Genomic DNA, 18067 nt, shown 5'->3' with positions numbered 1-18067 from the left:
TTAGCATTTGTGACAACACAGATGGACCTGGAGGGAATGACGCTAACTGAAAAAGCTGGAGAAAGACACATACCATATGATTTCACTGATAAGTGGAATCTAAAAAGCAAAACAAACAAACAAACAAAACAGAAACCCTGCTCGCCCGACGGGAGGGGGTGTAGAGGAAAGGGTGGAAAGGGTGCAAGAATGAAGAAGTACAAGTTGCCAGGTATGAAAATACTCACGGGGACGTGGAGAACAGCACAGGCAATATAACCAGTGATACTGCAGGAACTGCGTGTGGTGTCAGGTGGGTGCTAGGCTCACCGAAGTGATCCCTTTGTAAATTACATAAATGTCTAACTCCTGTGTTGTGCACCTGAAGCCAATGTGATACGGTGTGTCAACTGTAGTTGAAAGATAAATTGAAAAAGTTTTACTGTCACTTGCTTTATGAACTATCTATCAGTACGACCAGTTTATTATTTATGTTTGATTGTGATTTGTCCATAGAGCCAGTTGCTGAGACAGCTGCTGCATGGCTGCATGTAGGTCCAGTCAGTTATCAGATGGGATTTGGGGGATCCAAACAGAACAGCTCCCCCTCCCGGGGGTGTTTCTGGGACCAGCCTGAGAGCGATGACATCGTTCTGTGTGGTCCCAGCCAGTGCTGCTTATAAGTCTTCTTCGTGTTCAACTTTTCTCTAATTTTTAAAGTGTTTTGTCAGACCGCAGAAATCAAAGATAGGCCTATAGACGAAGCAGACTTCTTTTTTTATGCCTTAACTATTTAGGACGACGATTATTGGGTTAAATTCTGTGTCTCCGCCTCCAGGGGGCGACCTGCACTACCACCTCTCCCAGCACGGGGTGTTTTCTGAGAAGGAGATGCGGTTCTACGCCACCGAGATCATCCTGGGGCTGGAGCACATGCACAGCTGCTTCGTGGTGTACAGAGACCTGAAGGTGAGCGAGGTCGGAGGGGCGGGGGGGTACCACCCCTGGGTCTGCACCCTCCAGGCAGCCCCGGTCCTCCACTGAGGCCTGCCACTTTCCTCGTCTCCCTGAAGACCTTGTCATCTGTGTGACGCCTGCCTCTTCCGGGCTCTGAGCTCTATCCTAGTTGTCCCTGTCACCTCAGCGCCTGCCACCATGCCTGGTGCAGCTCATACCCTCGTTCGGAAACGGGAGTCGGTGAATTCAGGGAAAGCAGGGTGGGAGTTTTTTTTGGCGGAGTTCATTTTACAGTCACTTGTCATTCAGTTAATGTTCACTAGGCAACTGCTCTGGTCCTGGCTCTGGGTTAGAGCTGGGGATGGGCAGAGATAACAGGCAAAGAACGTTCATCTCACGGGACTCGCACTGGTGACCCAAGACGGAGAGCGGCCAAGTCCCAGCGCACCCCGGGTGGGGCGGGTTGGCCTGCAGGACTTCCCCGATGGCTTCGTTCCGAGGTCACCTGGAGAACCATGGATGGGTCGATTTTTACATCCTAGAACTACGTAGCCCCAGCGTGCTGTTCTTGGGCTTCTGTTCTCGTTTTCTTTCAAACCTCCCTGGATTTTGAAAGCAAGTAAATTAACAAAAAAAAAGTAAATAAAAAATAAAGTAAAAAAGAACAAAATTTCGCCATTTGCACCAACGTAGATGGACCCAGAGGGTATTAGGTGGAATCAGTCAGAGAGGGAAAGACAAATACAGTAGGATCTCACCCACATGTGGAATCTAAACAAACACACAAAACAAATGAATAAATGGAAACAGACCCATAGAGAAGAACAAGCTGATGGTTGCTAACTTGGGGGAGGGGCAGAAGGGGGTGTTAAATGCATAGACAAATAAATTTTGAAAATCTCACTGGAGTTGAAAAAGTAAAATGAGTCTATTCTGAGTTTTCCCGTTCCGGGCCACGATGCGTGGCCCCGGGGGTGGTGGTCCCGGGGGGCTCGGGGTTTGCTCAGGGCAGCTGCACCACACGCACGCAGCCCGCAGCGGGAAGACGGGAAGAGAGGTACAAGGGGCCATGGCTCGTTGTGGAAGCGGACGGGCAGGTACAGAAGTGTTTCAGGAACACAGAGAAGAAAACAATGGCAGTGACCACTTCCCAGTGGGACGCCAGCGCCCGTGGGGACCGTGTGCGCCTCCCGGCTCAGATTCCTGCTCAAATGGACCAGAGGCAGCCAATGGCAGGGCACGGGTCACTGTCTTTCCTCCAGGGAGCAAACACGTTTTGATTTGCTTTTTATGGTTACCTGCTGAGACCCTAAACTATTTTATTTTTGAGCACATTGTCTTTGTCACGAAATACTTTTTGTAAATTTTAATGCTTTCTTCAAAGTTAAAGAATGATTCCTTTAGTTCTCACATGAGCATAGAGAAGAAAAACTTGTTACTTTCATCGAATCAGAAATAAGTAGACAGTGGCTGGCACTTGACCTTTTCCTTCCTCATGTGAGCTTTGCAGAAGAATCAAACGCATGCCAAAGGCCCATAAAGCGCTATTGTAATACATTTTAATTTGCATCTGTAGCCGGTTTCTCATCATCTTTCTGCTGTAGTTTTGTTTCCTAAGCTATTCAGTAGGCAGTGGCATTATTTAATTTCTGTTCCAACTTAATTCTAATCACTCATGATTATTCATGCTCCTTTTTTATAATAGCATGCCATTATTTTTTATTTCATGCAAAACAATAGTTGATCTCCAGCAGAAAAATATTAAGATGACAGTAATTCGATGTGTATTAGGGAGAGGAGCTCGCTTTTTCATGATTGTACTGACTGAATCTAATCTTAACGGGCACACTCACCCGAGCTGTGGTCAAACTTGTATCTGGTCGGGTGGTAGGGCCCGGTGTCGACCACGCACCGACAAACAAATGACATTGATTGGGACTGGCATGGCACTGTCGGATATTCCGATTTCCCCGGTCAGTGTGGTGCCTCCCTGAAGGACTCCTTTCTGTTCTGTGCTTCGCGGCCTCCGAAGAAGAAGTAACGGTTTGCAGAGGCCGTGGAGCTGGTGGCTCCCTCTCTTTGTCGAGAGGTTCACTGTCCTGGCTGGAACGCCGTGCAAACGGCATGCTTTTGAACTCTGATGCGCTGTGGCTGCCGCCCCTCACGTATCACGCAGCCCCGTGTTTCATTTTCTAAGTGGCAGAGCCCTTAGCTTCTGTCGTCACCACCACTCTTCTGCTGAAGTTAACGGGAGAAATACTACACGTGCCCTACTTGGTTGTGATAACGTAAAGCTAGAGTTCGTGTTTGGGAGGAAAGTGTGATAAAATAATAAGATATCAAGTGCCCATAGTTTCAGAAGTTCCCAGAGGCTCTGTGGCTCTGGGGGGCCTCTCAAAGGTCATCTTCTCTTTCTCTTTAGCCAGCAAACATCCTCTTGGACGAATACGGACACGTTAGGATATCGGACCTCGGTCTCGCCTGTGATTTTTCCAAAAAGAAGCCGCACGCGAGTGTGTGAGTAGCGCATCGCCGACTCTTCGCTTCGTTTCTCTAATGCAGCTCGTTTATTTCCTCAGACCGCGACGTGGTATCACGGGTCCCCCCTCCATCCCCCAGTGCCATCACTTTTCTTACCATCAGTGATTTTCCTTCTACGTTCGTGCCGGGTCAGGGAGGGGCCGTACCCCGCGGTGTGGGAGAGCAGGTGAGAGCCGTGTGCGCTCTCTCTCACTGTTCGCGGAGCACAGGCGACCCCCGGTAACCACGGGGGGGCCTCAGCAGCAGGCCCGGATCCCACCGGCTCTGGGGCCCTGGTCAGGCATTCCACCTCTTGGGCCCCGGCGTCGCCCTCCGTACAGCAGAGGTCAGCTGGACCTCTGGCAGCCGTGGTGGGGAGGTGGTGGGGAGAGGCGAGGAGGCCGACGTGCCAGGCGCAGAGGCAGCCGCAGGGGCCTCTGCAGGGATGGCTGGGGCTCAGGTTTCTCTCTCCGTCTGTGTCTTCCTTCCTTTTCAAAACAGCGCTTTTCTCTTTTATTTTCTGAGGAGAAATTAGGAATACTTTTTTTTTTAATTAAAAAACAAACCAACCATCTACTTGCTTGTTCAAGCTTTTAATGCAGGTCGTGCTGTTGGATTTGAGAACTCTGTCAGTCTTCTAAATGACCACGCAGGGGAACAGCCACCGGCACCCGGCCCCTCTGCAGCCCCTGAGCCGTGTCCGGCGGGGACCGTGCTCAGTGGGAGGGTGCCAACACTGGCCTGGGGACCCCTCTGAGCCCAGCATTGTTCAGATGACAGCAGGAGTGTCCCTGGGCTGCGAGACACAGAATATCTCTTTCATGTTAACAGTTCGTGTGGGTGGAAAGTATGGACAGGTGTGCATTTGTGGAAAAGCGGACAAACTTCTGCTGTACTCTTTTCTTTTTAAATGTATCATTTTTTAAAAAATGACTCTTGATTGTCCCTCTTGAGCTAACACTTATCTCTGTGTCGTGCGGTCACAGGAGGCCCCATTTCCTGCGTGTGTGCAGAAAATCAACCACAGACCCTGCTTTTTGTGGCCTGAAAGTAAAACGTTTTGAATTGCAATGCGTTCCAAGGGCCTGCGTTAGATCAGACGCGCCTCTTAAAGCTGTAATCGTGTGTTAACAGCGGGCAGCGTCGTTTCTGGAAACAGGCTTCTCTCTCTCTGCAGACTCTGGAGCCTGGCGATAAAGGCATTATTAGCATTTGGACAGCACTTCACGTCTGTGAAAGTGCCGGTTGTGGTTGTGTGAGCTGCTCCCGGGGAGTGCATCAGATATTTTTAAGAGTCGTTGGAATTTTTAATGCCCCAGCTATTTGGTGCGCTGATTTCTTCAATTTAGTAAAGCCACAGCTGCGTGTGGGTTCAAGGGCTCGTAGGAGCTAATCTTCCAGCGGAATTGACTTTCAGATGCGGGTTATTTCTTTCCTTAGAGAGCCTCCCCCACCCTTGCTGCAACTCACGTGTCAGCTCGGAAGGTGGGCCGTCCTCAGTGTTTGAGCAGCATCTGTGCAGGGGTGGGATTGGGGAGGTCGGTCTCCGTGTTTACATGACAGTGGTGAGGCCGCTGCTTAAAAAGGCGGAACATGCAACGACTTCTATTTTTAAGTCAAGAAGGCATGCTGCGACTTAAGGACAAAGGCTTTTGAGCCAGCAGGTCTGGGTTCTAATCCTCCTTGCAGTTGTGCAGCCTCATTTTTTTCCCCCTGTGAAGAGGAGAGAACAACGATGTTTACTTCACTTGACAGTTCTGAGGGTTACGTCATCTACTTAATTCAGCAAGCTTTTCCTTACCTTCGGCTGTGCGCTGGGTGCTGGCCGTGCAGCGGGGCCAGGACAGGAAGGGTCCCCGGCCCGGAGCCAGCAGCCCAGGGAGCTGTCCAGGCAGGGCGCAGTGAGCAGGGTGGCGGCCCAGCGGCCACAGCACTCTCCGTGCCCTTGGGTGGCCGTCGGCCCGGGCGAGCGCGGCTTTGGCTGCTTTGAATAGGTTGTTGCCGTTACAGGAACCCTGTAGATCGTGGCTCTCGTTGTTGACTTATGGTGTGGAAACTGAGGTTCAGGAAAATCAAGTAATTTGAGCAAGGTCACGTACCTGGCACATCGTGGGGCCAGAATTAAAGTCCGATTCTGTCCGACTCCAAAGGAGTAGCTCTGCCTGAGCGTGTGTGAGTCCAGGTCCACGGGAGTGGATGTCCCCCCCCACCCTTGGAGGTCCCCAGCACTACAGTGCAGTCGACTGTTCATCATCCCCCCTGCTTCCCCCTGTGTCCCCTTCTTTCCCCCGACCCCTGTGGCTCCTCACAAGAGCTCCTGATCGGGCAGCAGACCTGTCTCTCTCTCTGGCTGTCTCAGAAAGGGGACTAGCGAGAGTCAGATTCCATCTCCTAGACGGTGGGCGAGTCTTCACATTCGTTTTGCACGGCAGTTTATTTATATTAATTCCTTTACTAGTGAAGACAGAAAGCGTTTCCCTGGTGGGTGCGGGATGACTCCGGTTTGTGCGGGAGCTCCGCGGCCCCGTCCCTCCCTCGTTTGCCGTGGAGAGAGCAGTGCCAGGACCTCCCGGTAAGCTGGTGACACCGTATCAGGTGGACACGTTCCGCTAACACGCACCCCGTCTTCTCCCCAGGGGCACCCACGGGTACATGGCACCCGAGGTGCTGCAGAAGGGGACGGCGTACGACAGCAGTGCCGACTGGTTCTCCCTGGGCTGCATGCTGTTCAAGCTTCTCAGAGGGTGAGTGGAGCGCGCCCTTCCCCGGGCCGCCGCGGGGCGTGGACGTGGGCCGACCCCGGTGTGACTGCCGGTCACGCAGGGGTCTCCGGGCCGGACGCTGGTGTGGACGAGGCTCTGCCTGCCTCACGGGAGGGGGGCTTCGTGCCCATGATGGCAGACGGGAGCTCACGGTGTGGTGTTTCCGATCCACACGGTGCAGGAATCCCAGCGCACTTAAATGTGAAATAAGACGGCTTCAAAAACGTTTTTTAATTAAAAATACAATGAGACTGCTTTGAAATATTTCCACTGACACAACTTGTTTGAGAACAAGTATTATTTTAAAATGTGGGTGATTGAAGAATGTCGGGGGGGTTTCCCCTAGAAATCACTCCCTCATGGTTGTCTGAGGGGCTGTGGGCATCTTCAGGTTACAGAAGTGGGTGAAGACCCCAGAGAAGCCGTTTTGAGGTGCACGCTTTTTTTTAAACACAGAAATGAAATTGTGTAAGTTTGTGTGCTTGATTTATGTTATATCTGACCTAAGGGTAAGGTCCTGAACTATCAAAAACGGTGAAGTACAGTGGGAAGATGATGAAATGAAAGCATTCTCTAAACACGTTCCCATGCCGGACATTTAAAAGTTGTTCGTATTTCTATTCATCTTAAGAGTTTTTAGCCAATTTTAATAGAGACTTTTCTGAATGCAGTTCTGGTCATCCTTCATTCACAGAGAGACGAAAAGCACTTCACGTTAAAAGTTCCTAGTCCAGATTTTCCCTCTGGCGATTTCTCTTCTGAACCTGCGAGGCTGGTATTTTGCTAAACTTTTCACTTTTCCATTGGAAAACCTCACTCAGCGCCACTGCACCTTCTCACTATACCTGGCACGTTCTGGAGAGGGGGCGGGTCTGACCTCTCACCCCCAAACTGGGCTCTGAGCACCCTCGCTGCTGCCCAGGACTCACAGTCCAGTTGTTGTCTGTTCGCCCTGCTCGCCTGGGAACTAAAATTATATTATTGCCTGGAGAGTCAGGGCTTGTGGGTCCTGGATTGAATTATTCTATCTGTGGAGCCTGGGCAGCCTTAATTCATGTCATCAGACTAGCTGACCTAATTAGAGAGCTTCTGCGAGGCTAATCAGAGAAAGCCACTTCCACACGAGACATCCTTCCAGCCCGGGGAGTCACGCGTGCTGGGCGAAGGCGTGCAGACTGGCCCCGGGTCATGACCTGGGTCACCTCCGCTGGAGGTGAGGTCGGAGCCAGAGTGCACACCTGCGGGAAGTTCATTGTGATGCAAACTGAGAAGTAGCTCAGCTGTTGAACGGTCGACTCACAATTCAAAAACCTGCAGTAAAACCATGCGAGGAGCCTGGTGTCTGGGGCTTGGTGCACGCGTTTATCTTGTTTAGTATTGCTATTCTGTTTATCATAGTGTCCACGCACACACACACATATCAGGGATGATCTGGCGTAACAGTGTTTTTCAAAGATCCGAGGCTTTTGTCGCGTGAACGCTACACCGTCTGGCATTGTGATTTGTGGTTAACAAAGTGAATTCAGTCTCATCTGGCCATAATTCGAGTTCGGAGTGCGGACCTGCAAGGTGTCCGTTCCTTGGGGAAGTCCTTAGTGTCGGGCCTGGCCGAGTCACGGTCAGCGCGGCCCTGTTGCAGGAGCCGTGGCCGACAGGAAGACGCCCCCCGAGGTTGCTCATGAGCATGGGATGGGACGGACGAGAAGAGAAAGGGCGGGAAATCCCGGCCCACAGGGGAAGGTGGACGGACCTCCAGCTCTTGGGGCGCCCATGGTACTGATGGGGCAGAAGCCGTGCTGCGCAGCCCCAGAGGGCGGGCACCTGAAGGGTGGGAGAGGATTTCAGGTGGACGCCAGAGCGGCCTTCCAAGCAGTTGGGCCACCTGCTGAAGGTGCGTCCTACCTCGCGGAGAGGCCCTCCGTCACTTGTCCGGTGGCCGTCTGCTCAGCCCGGCAGGGAAGGAACCCGTCTGGCGTGCACGGGGCTGGATTCGAGGGCTCTTCCCCACGGGGGTTTATGACCGAACGCCAGTCTGTCGTTCGGAAGCCGTTCGCTGGAAAGGACACGGCACTGACACCAAAGGGCAGGGAATATTTTCTGACTTAATTGATTTAGATTGAACTCAGTAAGCGTTTATTGAGTACCTACAATGAGCGAGGCTGAGCTGGGTGCTGCTGGGGGAAAGGCGGGGCGGGAAAGAGGGAGGGAGGGTGGGGCGGGAGGAAGCCACAGGCCGTGAGTCCTTAAGGACCTCGCAGGAGGGCAGGTGGATTTACACCCTGGGATCAGGAGCCTGGCGGGCTGCGCCGGCTCACGCGGTGGTGGTTGTGTGCCGGAGCCGCGCAGACGTGGGACAGACGGCCAGCTCTCCCTGGGGAGGGGTGGGCCGACTTCACGCGGGTGCACGTGACTGGGGCCTGGGCTTTGGGGAGAGGGTGGCAACGGGAAGGCGTGGGGTGGGAATGGACCTGGCCGTCCAGGGGGACGGGACAGTGGGGACCAGGCTGCCTTTCCCATCAGTGACCTGTGAGCAGTGGGTCGGCTCTTCATCAGGACCAGGAGGGTGTGCTGAGAGAGGTGGTGAGGAGGTTGGGGCAGGACTGGGGAGAGCCCGGAATCCGTGCTGTGGGACCGAGGCTTTGCTCCTGAGGCCCAGAGACTGCAGGCTCTGAAGCAAAGGAGGGACCCCGTTGAGCTGTTGTTCAGTAAGCGGATCAGGCAGCAGCACAGAGTGCTGGTGGGACGGGGATGGGGGCAGTGGCGTGGCTAAGAGTCCCGGCAAAGGCAGGGGGCGCTTGGCTGACACCTAGTGTTGGAGCCAGAAAGGAGGCGGAGGCCTTCCCGATGCTGTGGTTGGGGTCCACACTGCTGCAGCGATTTTGGGTTTTGTCTGTTCTGTTTTCAGTGGGTGCTTGGATGTGCGAGGAGTTTAAGATGCTGCTGGTTGTTTGGAGTTCAGTGATCGGGAGGATGGCGATGCCATTACCAAACCAGTGGTTGTGAAACGTCAGCGGTTCCTATTGAGCTGATGTTTATTGAGGGCCCTTCAGAAGCAGAGTGCTGGGATGGGGCTGCAAGAGGCAGGGCCACGCGCAGGGCCCTCCCCCCTCAGTCGTAAACGGGAAGATCACGTCACCTGTTCTGCTCTCTCACAAGGTGGCAAGTGGGAAAACCTCGAAAATATGTGTGGAGCATCCTGCTGAGCTCTCACACTCCCAGAGAGGGGACCCCAGCACGAGGGACCTGGGAGGCTGAAGCAGGCCGGGCAGGGGGCAGGGGGCAGCCCACCCCGTGCAGGCCACTACCCAGCGCTCGTCCCCCACCCCAGGGGTACGTGGCGGCAGTGCCTGGAGGCACTTTTGGTTGTCACAGCTGGGGAAGGGGCTACTTCTGGCACCTAGCAGGCAGAGGCCAGGCTGCTGCTAATGCCCAGGACAGCTGCCGCCCGCCAACCCAAAAGGTCAGCTGAGGAGGGGACACTGCTCCAGAGCAGACCTTGCCCTCCTCCCACACCTGGGCAGTCAGGTCGACACCCCGGTCACCAAGGGTCTTGTTCGCTTCCGTTTCCTGTGGTTGAATTCTTCCTGCACGCACCCATGGGCCCCGTGGCTTCGGGGTCGACTTGACCCCCTGGGAGAATGCCTCAGGGCGGGAGGGGAAGGGACCTGGACGTGAGGAAGTTGTCCAGGCTCGAGGACCTGTTTGCATGCCTGGACTCACCGTGCTGGGCCACCGAGCCACTCAGAGGCCACAGGTTGGGTGCTGGGCACGACTCCCACTGGAGGTGCCTCCATCAGACACTTAGGAGCATCCGCGTGTGAGGACGTGTCCACGCTGCAGACGTGGAACTACTGTCGTGGTCCTCGGTCTGGGTACTATGTCTCTTAAGGAAAGGATCAGTGTGACAGTGGCCTGATCGTAAGCTTGTCACCATTGGTCCTTTCTCCCCAGAGGTGTTAGACACAGGGGGAGAGCCCAGGGGTGGTCTGGGGAGAGCTGGGCCCTGCCTGAGGGTGTGGAGTTTGTTTCTTGTGGAGAGAGAGGGGAAAAAGGAATATTTATAAATATTTTGACAGCCATTGGCTGCGGCTCAGAACGCATGTAACACGCAGTCATTTTGGTATTCTGGAGTTAATTTTTGATGTAAGTTTTTAGTCACTGGCAATGGTAAAGGTGTTATGTTTGAGCTCTTGCATTACGAAGATAGTGCATGTGTGTGTTTGTGTGTGCCCATCATTCATCACATTTTGAGTGATTTCCCAGCTTGTGTGGGGGAACGTTGCAGTTCTCCCACTCCGCCTATAATTCCAGAGCCACATCTGACCACCGCCGTGGGAATGGGGTGCCCACAACATCGCCTGGGGTGGCCAGAATGGGGCCTGCGCCTCTCGGGGAACTGGGCTCGCCCCGGGAGCCGTTGACAGGCCTGGGGCCGCATCGGGGAGCCGCTGCGATCATGCAGGATCTGTCAGCGCCGCGTGCTCGCTCCGCGTGGAGATTACTGCCATTGGAGGTTTTCTTTAACGTTTTCCAAAATAGAAACCGAGTCTTTGGTCTCGTTCACAAAGAGTAATCAAGGACACATTGGAAACAGATGTGCATCAGGGTCCGCACTGGAAAGCGCAGACTTTCTCAACGCTGCAGCCCAGAGCTGGGAAGCGGAAACGCGTCCCTGACCCTTCCTGCTCCAGCGGACAGGGGAGAGCTGCGTTTGTAGCATGGGAGCGGGAGCTGTGGGCCTCTGTGCCAGAGGGGGCTCGCTCACTCGCTCTGACTCCAGCTCCCTCGCAAGCCTCCCTCTGGCCTCACGGAAGGCGTCTTAAAATTTAGCACAGGGCGTTCCTGTAGGAACACAGCAGCCCTTCTCCGCGAGTGTCAGGGCACAGCCCTTTCCTCCGACATCAGGTGCAGGCAGTGATGTGGAGTGAGGAGCCCAAGTGGGGTCCTCCCGCCCTGCAGCCAGGAGTCATGCCGCAGGGTTCACAGAAACTCAGGGACATCACCCCGTCCCTTTTGCACGTCCGGGAACTCGGTGGAAAGAGCTGTGTCCCGCAGGAAGGCCACGGTTTTCCTAAGATTTAATACTAAACTTCCTTTTCTCTGGACCCATGAACGTGCTACTATCTCTGTGTATTTTGCATAAAAGATGATGCTAGTTTTTTTTAACATTCTAGTATCTTATAAATAACAACTCAATACTGTTTGCACTTATATTCTACTTGCTTTTCAAACGCAGTAGTTTTACCTTTTTGTCCGTGGAAGCAATTAGGGTGAAACTGATCAAAATCTTCTGATCAAAATCAGTTTCAAAGATTAGCCTGTGTTTGCTTGGTACTAATTCTCCTTGTTTAGATTTTGTTTTTTCCAAATTAGTGCTTTCAAGAGATGGCAATTACTTTGTATTTCATTGCATGGTAAGAAAGAAAACAAAGTGTGAGAGCGCCCTCTCTTGTACAAAATGAAAATTAAAATATTTAAGGTAATAAATGCTCTGAAGTGTAATACTCTCATCAAGAGAGGATTCAGTGCGTAACTTAATAATTCAGCACGGTGGCCCAATCAGTCGCAGTAAGCGGTACTACAAAGATAAGTGGAATTTTAGTTTTTTTCTAAATCCCACTGATTCGTGTGTTCAACATTCTACTTTGTGTTCAACATTCTAATCCCTTTTATGGAGTTAACTTTAAAATGTTTTACATAAAATCTCATCTCAGGTTATGTTACATATGCCTTGTAAATAAGTCTGTATATAGGATTACTAATTTTACAGGCATGTCTCACTATAAGATTTAATGTCTCACTGTGTAATTTTTTTTTAAGATTTTATTTATTTATTTTTAGAGAGGGAAGGGAGGGAGAGAGAGAGAGAGGGAGGGAGGGAGGGAGAGAAACATCAGTGTGCAGTTGCTGGGGGTTATGGCCTGCAACCCAGGCATGTGCCCTGACTGGGAATCGAACCTGTGACACTTTGGTTCTCAGCCCACGCTCAATCCACTGAGCTACGCCAGCCAGGGCTTCACTGTGTAATTTTCAAATAAAGTAAGTAAATAAGGCCATGGTTTTCCAATTTGCATGTTAGCTACTCTCCTAATGCTGAGATTTCCTTTAAAGACCAGCTCCTCCAGAGTTTTAAGAGCATGTTAAAGAGTGAGAATGGTTTGTTCTGCAGAGCGTACTAAGCAGACGCTCACTTTATAAGTGAGACTCCTCTCTCTAACCCTCACAAACGGCCGCTGTGCAGGGCACCCGCTCTCGGCTGCCGCCGACTTCACCACGAGCACAGACACTGCTTTGGGTGTCCCCTCCGCCGTCTCTGTGAGGTCCGCGGTGTGATGCCCTTTGGCAGGTGAAGAAATCCATCCTGAGGTTCACGTGACCGGCTCACGACCCAGTAAACCACCAAGTCACACCTTGAACCCAGGTTGTCCGACGAATAGGACCAGGTCTCCTGAAATGACAAATGAGCGAGGGGCCTCAGAACTCTTCGCGCGGCTCTGTTGTCGTCAGAGGAGGGTATTGCCTAGAATTGCCGGTTCCCTCTCGGCCACGTTGTGGTTCGACCGCGGTTCCTTGGGTGGTTTGAGGGACTAATAACCATTTTTCTTAAAAAAAAAAACATACGAGCCCTGGCTGGCGTCGCTCAGTGGATTGAGCGCGGGCTGCAAACCAAAGCATTGCAGGTTCAATTCCCAGTCAGGGCACATGCCTGGGTTGCAGGCCACAGCCCCCAGCAACCACACATTGATGTTTCTCTCTCTCTCTCTTCCCCCCCTTCCCTCTCTAAAAATAAATAAATAAAATCTTTAAAAAAAAACATATGAAAGTTACTATCTCAAATACTTAGGTGACCGATGTTGTATAAATGGCTTTCATTTTTTAATAACTACCTGTTGGCTAGTTATTTCTCTAGTGGCACTTCGGATTGTCAGTTGGAGCACATCTGCTGAAGCGTGCTGTAGCACCGGGGCCACCGGGCAGCCCCGGTGGGCACGCACACGCCTGGCTCTTCGGGGCCTGCCGGGCCTGGCCGCCCGTGTGTGGTCTGCGAGCGACGGGTCCGGGGGGCTTGTGCAGTCCTGTGGTGTTGAGTGAGTGGTGACAGAACACAGTTCTCCACCCAAATGTCAGCCAGTGATCCGTGCTGCATGTCTTCATCCCCGCAGGCACAGCCCCTTCAGACAGCATAAGACCAAGGACAAGCACGAAATAGACCGGATGACGCTCACCATGGTAAGGGCCTCAGAAACTCTCGTTTTGTTCAATGTCATGTTTCCGTTACGGCCGGTGTAAAATTTTGTTCTCTTAAAATACATTACTGAAGGCCCAATCCCTAAAAGGGTCTGCAAAAAGAAAAAAAAACAATAATGGAAATAGATGCTGAGGCAAAAATCAAGACGGGCTAACAATCGGGAGGAAAAGGGTGTAGAAAACGAAGAACAAGGCTGAAGAAATCAAACGAAAGGGAAACTTACTGAGACGCACCAAAGCGGGGAGACCCGATTCTTTCTCCCCACCCGCCCCAGCCTGTGCATTGACTTCCAAAGCGATTAGCAGCCGTTTTGCTTCTTAAGAGGAAGTAGTAATTTGTGACGCAGCTGTCATTTTTGACACGGTCCTCATCCGAGAAATGGTCTTCTCCGGCCGGTTGGCTGCACGGGCACCGTTTCCGCGGGTGCACCTGTGACCCTGTGTTCTCTCCCCAGAACGTGGAGCTCCCGGACGCCTTCTCCCCGGAGCTGCGGTCCCTGCTGGAGGGCCTGCTGCAGCGGGAAGTCAGCAAGCGGCTCGGCTGCCGCGGAGGCGGGTAGGCTGGCGCGTCTGCCTGTCGGCATCTTGACCCGGGAGGCAAAACGGTCGTTTTCAGTGTGTGTCGGAAATCCTCCCTCGTCCGTCCGTACAAGTCTTCCCTTTCAGTTCCAGGGGGGCGGAAATCACGTGAGAAATTACGTGTGTCGTTTGTTTCATGGGTTTCGAAATTGACGAGTTGAAGGAGTCGCTAACTTTTTAACTTTAAAGGTCGATCACGTCGGTGGTGCAAATGAATTCTGATATCACGGGATTCATCTGGTTAGGTTTGAGTGGTGGTCAGCACCGGCTCGTGATGATTTGTCTGCACCTGCGGCGGTGTGACGTTCTGACCGGGTTCTCACGTATTTTCTCTGCTGTGTAACCACCGTCTTACACACGCTCTCTGCCCATCCCCTGCCTGCCCGCCAGCTCCACACAACCCCCCCCCAAAACAGGAAAAAAACCCAGGAATACCTGGAAGCTTATGGGAGACTTAACACAGACCTTCCCTGTATTTCTCCCCACCCCTAGGCTCGCTGTGCATAAGAAACAGCTTTTAACCATATGTTATATATGTGTGTCCTGTGTGTGTATATATTTTAAAGTAGCATATGTGTATGTGTACATATTATATGTATATTATATAGGTAGCCAGATAATGTGTAATAGGCATGTTTATTAACTCCAGAAATTTCCAATTCCTACTATACTAGATGACAATATACCTCTCCCTCATTACCTTCTACAGAGTCTTCCCTTTCTACCACCTTCTCAAAATAAATGAAACACTGTTTTTGGTTTCTCTTTTGCCTGACCTTTGTAGCTTTGAGTCACAGACTTAACCCAGTGGTGCCTTGTTCCATCAGTTACGAACAGTGTCTCTTGAGTTCCTACTTTATGAAACTGAGGTTTTGCCACTCCTGTCTTTCTTTGTCATCTTCTCTCCCACTGACTAGTTTTTGTCACTGTTAATTTTGGTTTTCTTGTTTGTTTGATTTTTTGTTATGTTTTGTTTCTCAGATTTATTTATTTATTTTTAATTAACTAATTTATTTTTAGATGGTAGGGGAGAAAGACAGGGAAAGAAACATCAATGTGTGGTTGCCTCTCATGCGCCCCCTACTGGGGACCTGGCCTGCAACCCAGGAATGTGCCCTGGCTAAGAATTGAACCAGCAACCCTTTGGTTCGCAGTCTGGCGCTCAATCCACTGAGCCACACCAGCCAGGGCTTGTCATTCTTAATTTTGATTTTTACGTTGTCAACTTGATGTTGTTTACTCCCTATTCTGTAATCACTATCAATCTTTATGCTTTGCACATCAGCTGATTTCAAGAGTTGCAAACAAAGAAGTAGTATTTACACTACAAGGCAACATAAGTGTGTTTATTACATAGTTTCTACTACACCTGGTACTGAGCCCTGAGTTCCTGTGTGACGTGTGTGTCGCATCCCCTCCATGAGGAAAGACACCACTGCCCCCCGAACATGGCACACACGATTCTTTTAGATTCATAATTTGATTCGAAATAAATATTTGGTGCTTCATATTTCTACCATTTTTATCTATGGTGACTCTAAGGCATTGCTACAAATCCCTCTAATGTCTAAATCTCCTTAATTCTTATTTAAATTTGTTCTCATGGTTACAGAAAAATAAATAAATGTATAATCTGTGAAAACTCCCACACTGGAATAAATGTTCCAAATAAATGATCGTGTGGGATCATATTCCTAGCTTCGACATGCAGCATTTCTAAATATCACAGTGTTCCCAGCCAGTGTGGCTCCGAGGATTGATCATTGTCCTGCAAACCAAAAGGTCACTGGTTCGATTCCCAGTCAAGACACATGCCCCGGCTGTGGGCTTGTACAAAAGGCAACTGGTGGCTGTTTCTCTCCCTCTCTTTCTTCCTCCCTTCCCCACTCTAAAATCAAAAGTAAAAATAAAATTTGAAAATAAACAACCATCACAGTGTTTCCTGTGTTGCTTTGAAAGAAGTATTCTTTACTTTCTCTCTTAAGGAACTAGAAATAGTTACTCCCCTATGTTCCTAAAAGGAGCCCATTTCTGCAGAATGTTTCTGAGATTTCCAGGCGCATGCTCACCACTGCTATGCCTCTCTCCCCCCCAGTGCAGAGGAAGTAAAGGAGCACAGCTTCTTCAAAGGCGTCGACTGGCAGCACGTCTACTTACAAAAGGTACTGCCTATGGGACCCCACCGCCACCCCCGGCACCACCATGCTCCCGGGTCTGCTTCCCGGGTCTGTCCCAGGGTCACCCCGCTCCCCCCACCCCGGCTTCCCATCCATGGTGTCCCCCTCCTTGCTGTCCCGTCCAGGTGTGGCTGGGTGGTCACTTCCGCATAGCCCACTAACTGCTGCCTCTCCATTTCCCGATTTAAACATTTTGAAAATACTTTCTGTACAAACTGATAAATGGGGAGATGGAGCTGTTATCCAGCAAATTCAAATGTCCATATAATTGAGACTTTTTTTGCTTTAGCTCATCCTTTTGACTTTTTATCTCAAGTATGTTTATATTTTTCGATGTAAAAATGTACAGGAAACCTTTGTCGTAAACTTCCATACACTTTCTAGCCCAGTACCACACAGCGTAAGAATTCACATGACAGCACATCAGCATAATTCCCTTTCCCTATTTTAAGGTATTTCTGTGTTCTCATTGATAAGGAATATAAATAATAAATTTATTTATAACCCCAAACTAAAGGTGGGGTTTTTTTATGTTGATGATCAGCTCTGGGCTCGGTTTTGCATGCACCTAGGCTGTGGAGGAATAGCGGTTCATCAGTCCTGCCCGCTCAGAGCGAGAGGCCAAGCTTTGGTTCGGTCAGCATCAGCCTCGGGGCCTGGGGGGGGTGTTGCACCCTGCCTGCCCTGCTGAACGTGAAGGCCCCGGCCAGTGAACCAGGTCCCGCATCCCCCGGGGAAAGGTGCTTCCTTAAAGTTGAGCCGGGACGGTATGCCGTCTTGAGCCTCCATTGCACTTAATGATTATTCAAAGACTTTGAACATGAGTCTTTGTCTAAAATCTGAGGTCTTTGGGGCCCCTGAGTGCAGGAGCTCGCCCGTGGAGCAGGCCACGTGCTGTGTGTGGGCCTCGCCGCGGTGCTGCAGAGGGGTGTGTGCTGGGTCTTCCACTGCCTTCTCCGCGTGCAGCGGCGGGTGGGGTCGGGGGCCACCTGGTAACTGAACCTCATTTCTCTGGGCCTCCCAGTACCCTCCACCCTTGATCCCTCCCCGGGGAGAAGTCAACGCTGCCGACGCCTTTGACATTGGCTCCTTCGATGAAGAGGACACCAAGGGCATCAAGGTACACGTGTGATGTTTGCTCTCGGTTGTCTGGAAGGGAGGGGGACTTGTCTTTCAGTAGGAATCAAACTGTGGTTGTTTTAGTGTTGGCCTGTTGGCGGGCTGTAACTCACAGATGAACATTGCACATCTGGAGAGTGTAGAAGTCAAGGACCTAAATTAGGTAGAAACTCAGAAAGCTTTTGGGGGGGCTAGTAACATGATGTTTGATGAACTGCAGCGTGGTCAGGTTTTCAGTGGTCCGCGTGTGTCCGTGGTTGAAGGGGAACTTGTGCGTGCAGGAAGCGGGAGAGGAAACAGACGTGCGCAGCAAGCACACGCCCTCTCATGCCCGAGACGCGGCCACCTCGCTTCCTCCGAGTGTCCCCATCCCTCTGCGTCCGGATGAAAGGTGCAAACAGGGTGAATCACGTTGCGTTTGTCAATCAGAAGTGAAATAATCACTGTTTTTTAATATAACCCTCTGCATTTTTCAAGCTTTGGTTCATATATTATTTTCCCAAGTAGACAGGTTATAATTAGAGGTGGTAAGTCGTGAGAGCACGTGGCCCTCCTTGGGCTGCAGAGTCAGCGAGTCTCACTGCACGCCATGCTCTCATCTGCCCCACTTTCACCGCTGCCCGGGCTCTCCCCACGCCCTCCTGGGTGCACCTGGTCTTCCCTCAGCTGCCTGCATTTGTAGCCTTGTTATCTAAGCCCCCCCCCCCCAAGTTTTTTATTTTCCCT

General features: G+C 51.3%; 1 protein-coding gene across 1 annotated transcript in view; it reads left to right on the top strand.

Annotated features, from left to right (window-relative positions):
• The window catches only part of GRK3 (G protein-coupled receptor kinase 3), a 114694-nt gene that overhangs the window by 84205 nt on the left and 12422 nt on the right, over nt 1–18067 (top strand). The window contains exons 11-17 of the mRNA XM_045841765.1: nt 818–948; nt 3359–3453; nt 6093–6200; nt 13382–13448; nt 13922–14022; nt 16141–16207; nt 17247–17342. Of these exons, the coding sequence (XP_045697721.1) occupies nt 818–948; nt 3359–3453; nt 6093–6200; nt 13382–13448; nt 13922–14022; nt 16141–16207; nt 17247–17342 (665 nt within the window). The remainder of the gene's footprint in view (nt 1–817; nt 949–3358; nt 3454–6092; nt 6201–13381; nt 13449–13921; nt 14023–16140; nt 16208–17246; nt 17343–18067) is intronic.

Source organism: Phyllostomus hastatus, unplaced genomic scaffold (genome assembly GCF_019186645.2).
Source record: "Phyllostomus hastatus isolate PE091 unplaced genomic scaffold, TTU_PhHast_1.1 phas_contig_1162, whole genome shotgun sequence".
NCBI lineage: Eukaryota > Metazoa > Chordata > Mammalia > Chiroptera > Phyllostomidae > Phyllostomus > Phyllostomus hastatus.
This window is presented reverse-complemented; position numbering and strand designations above follow the sequence as displayed.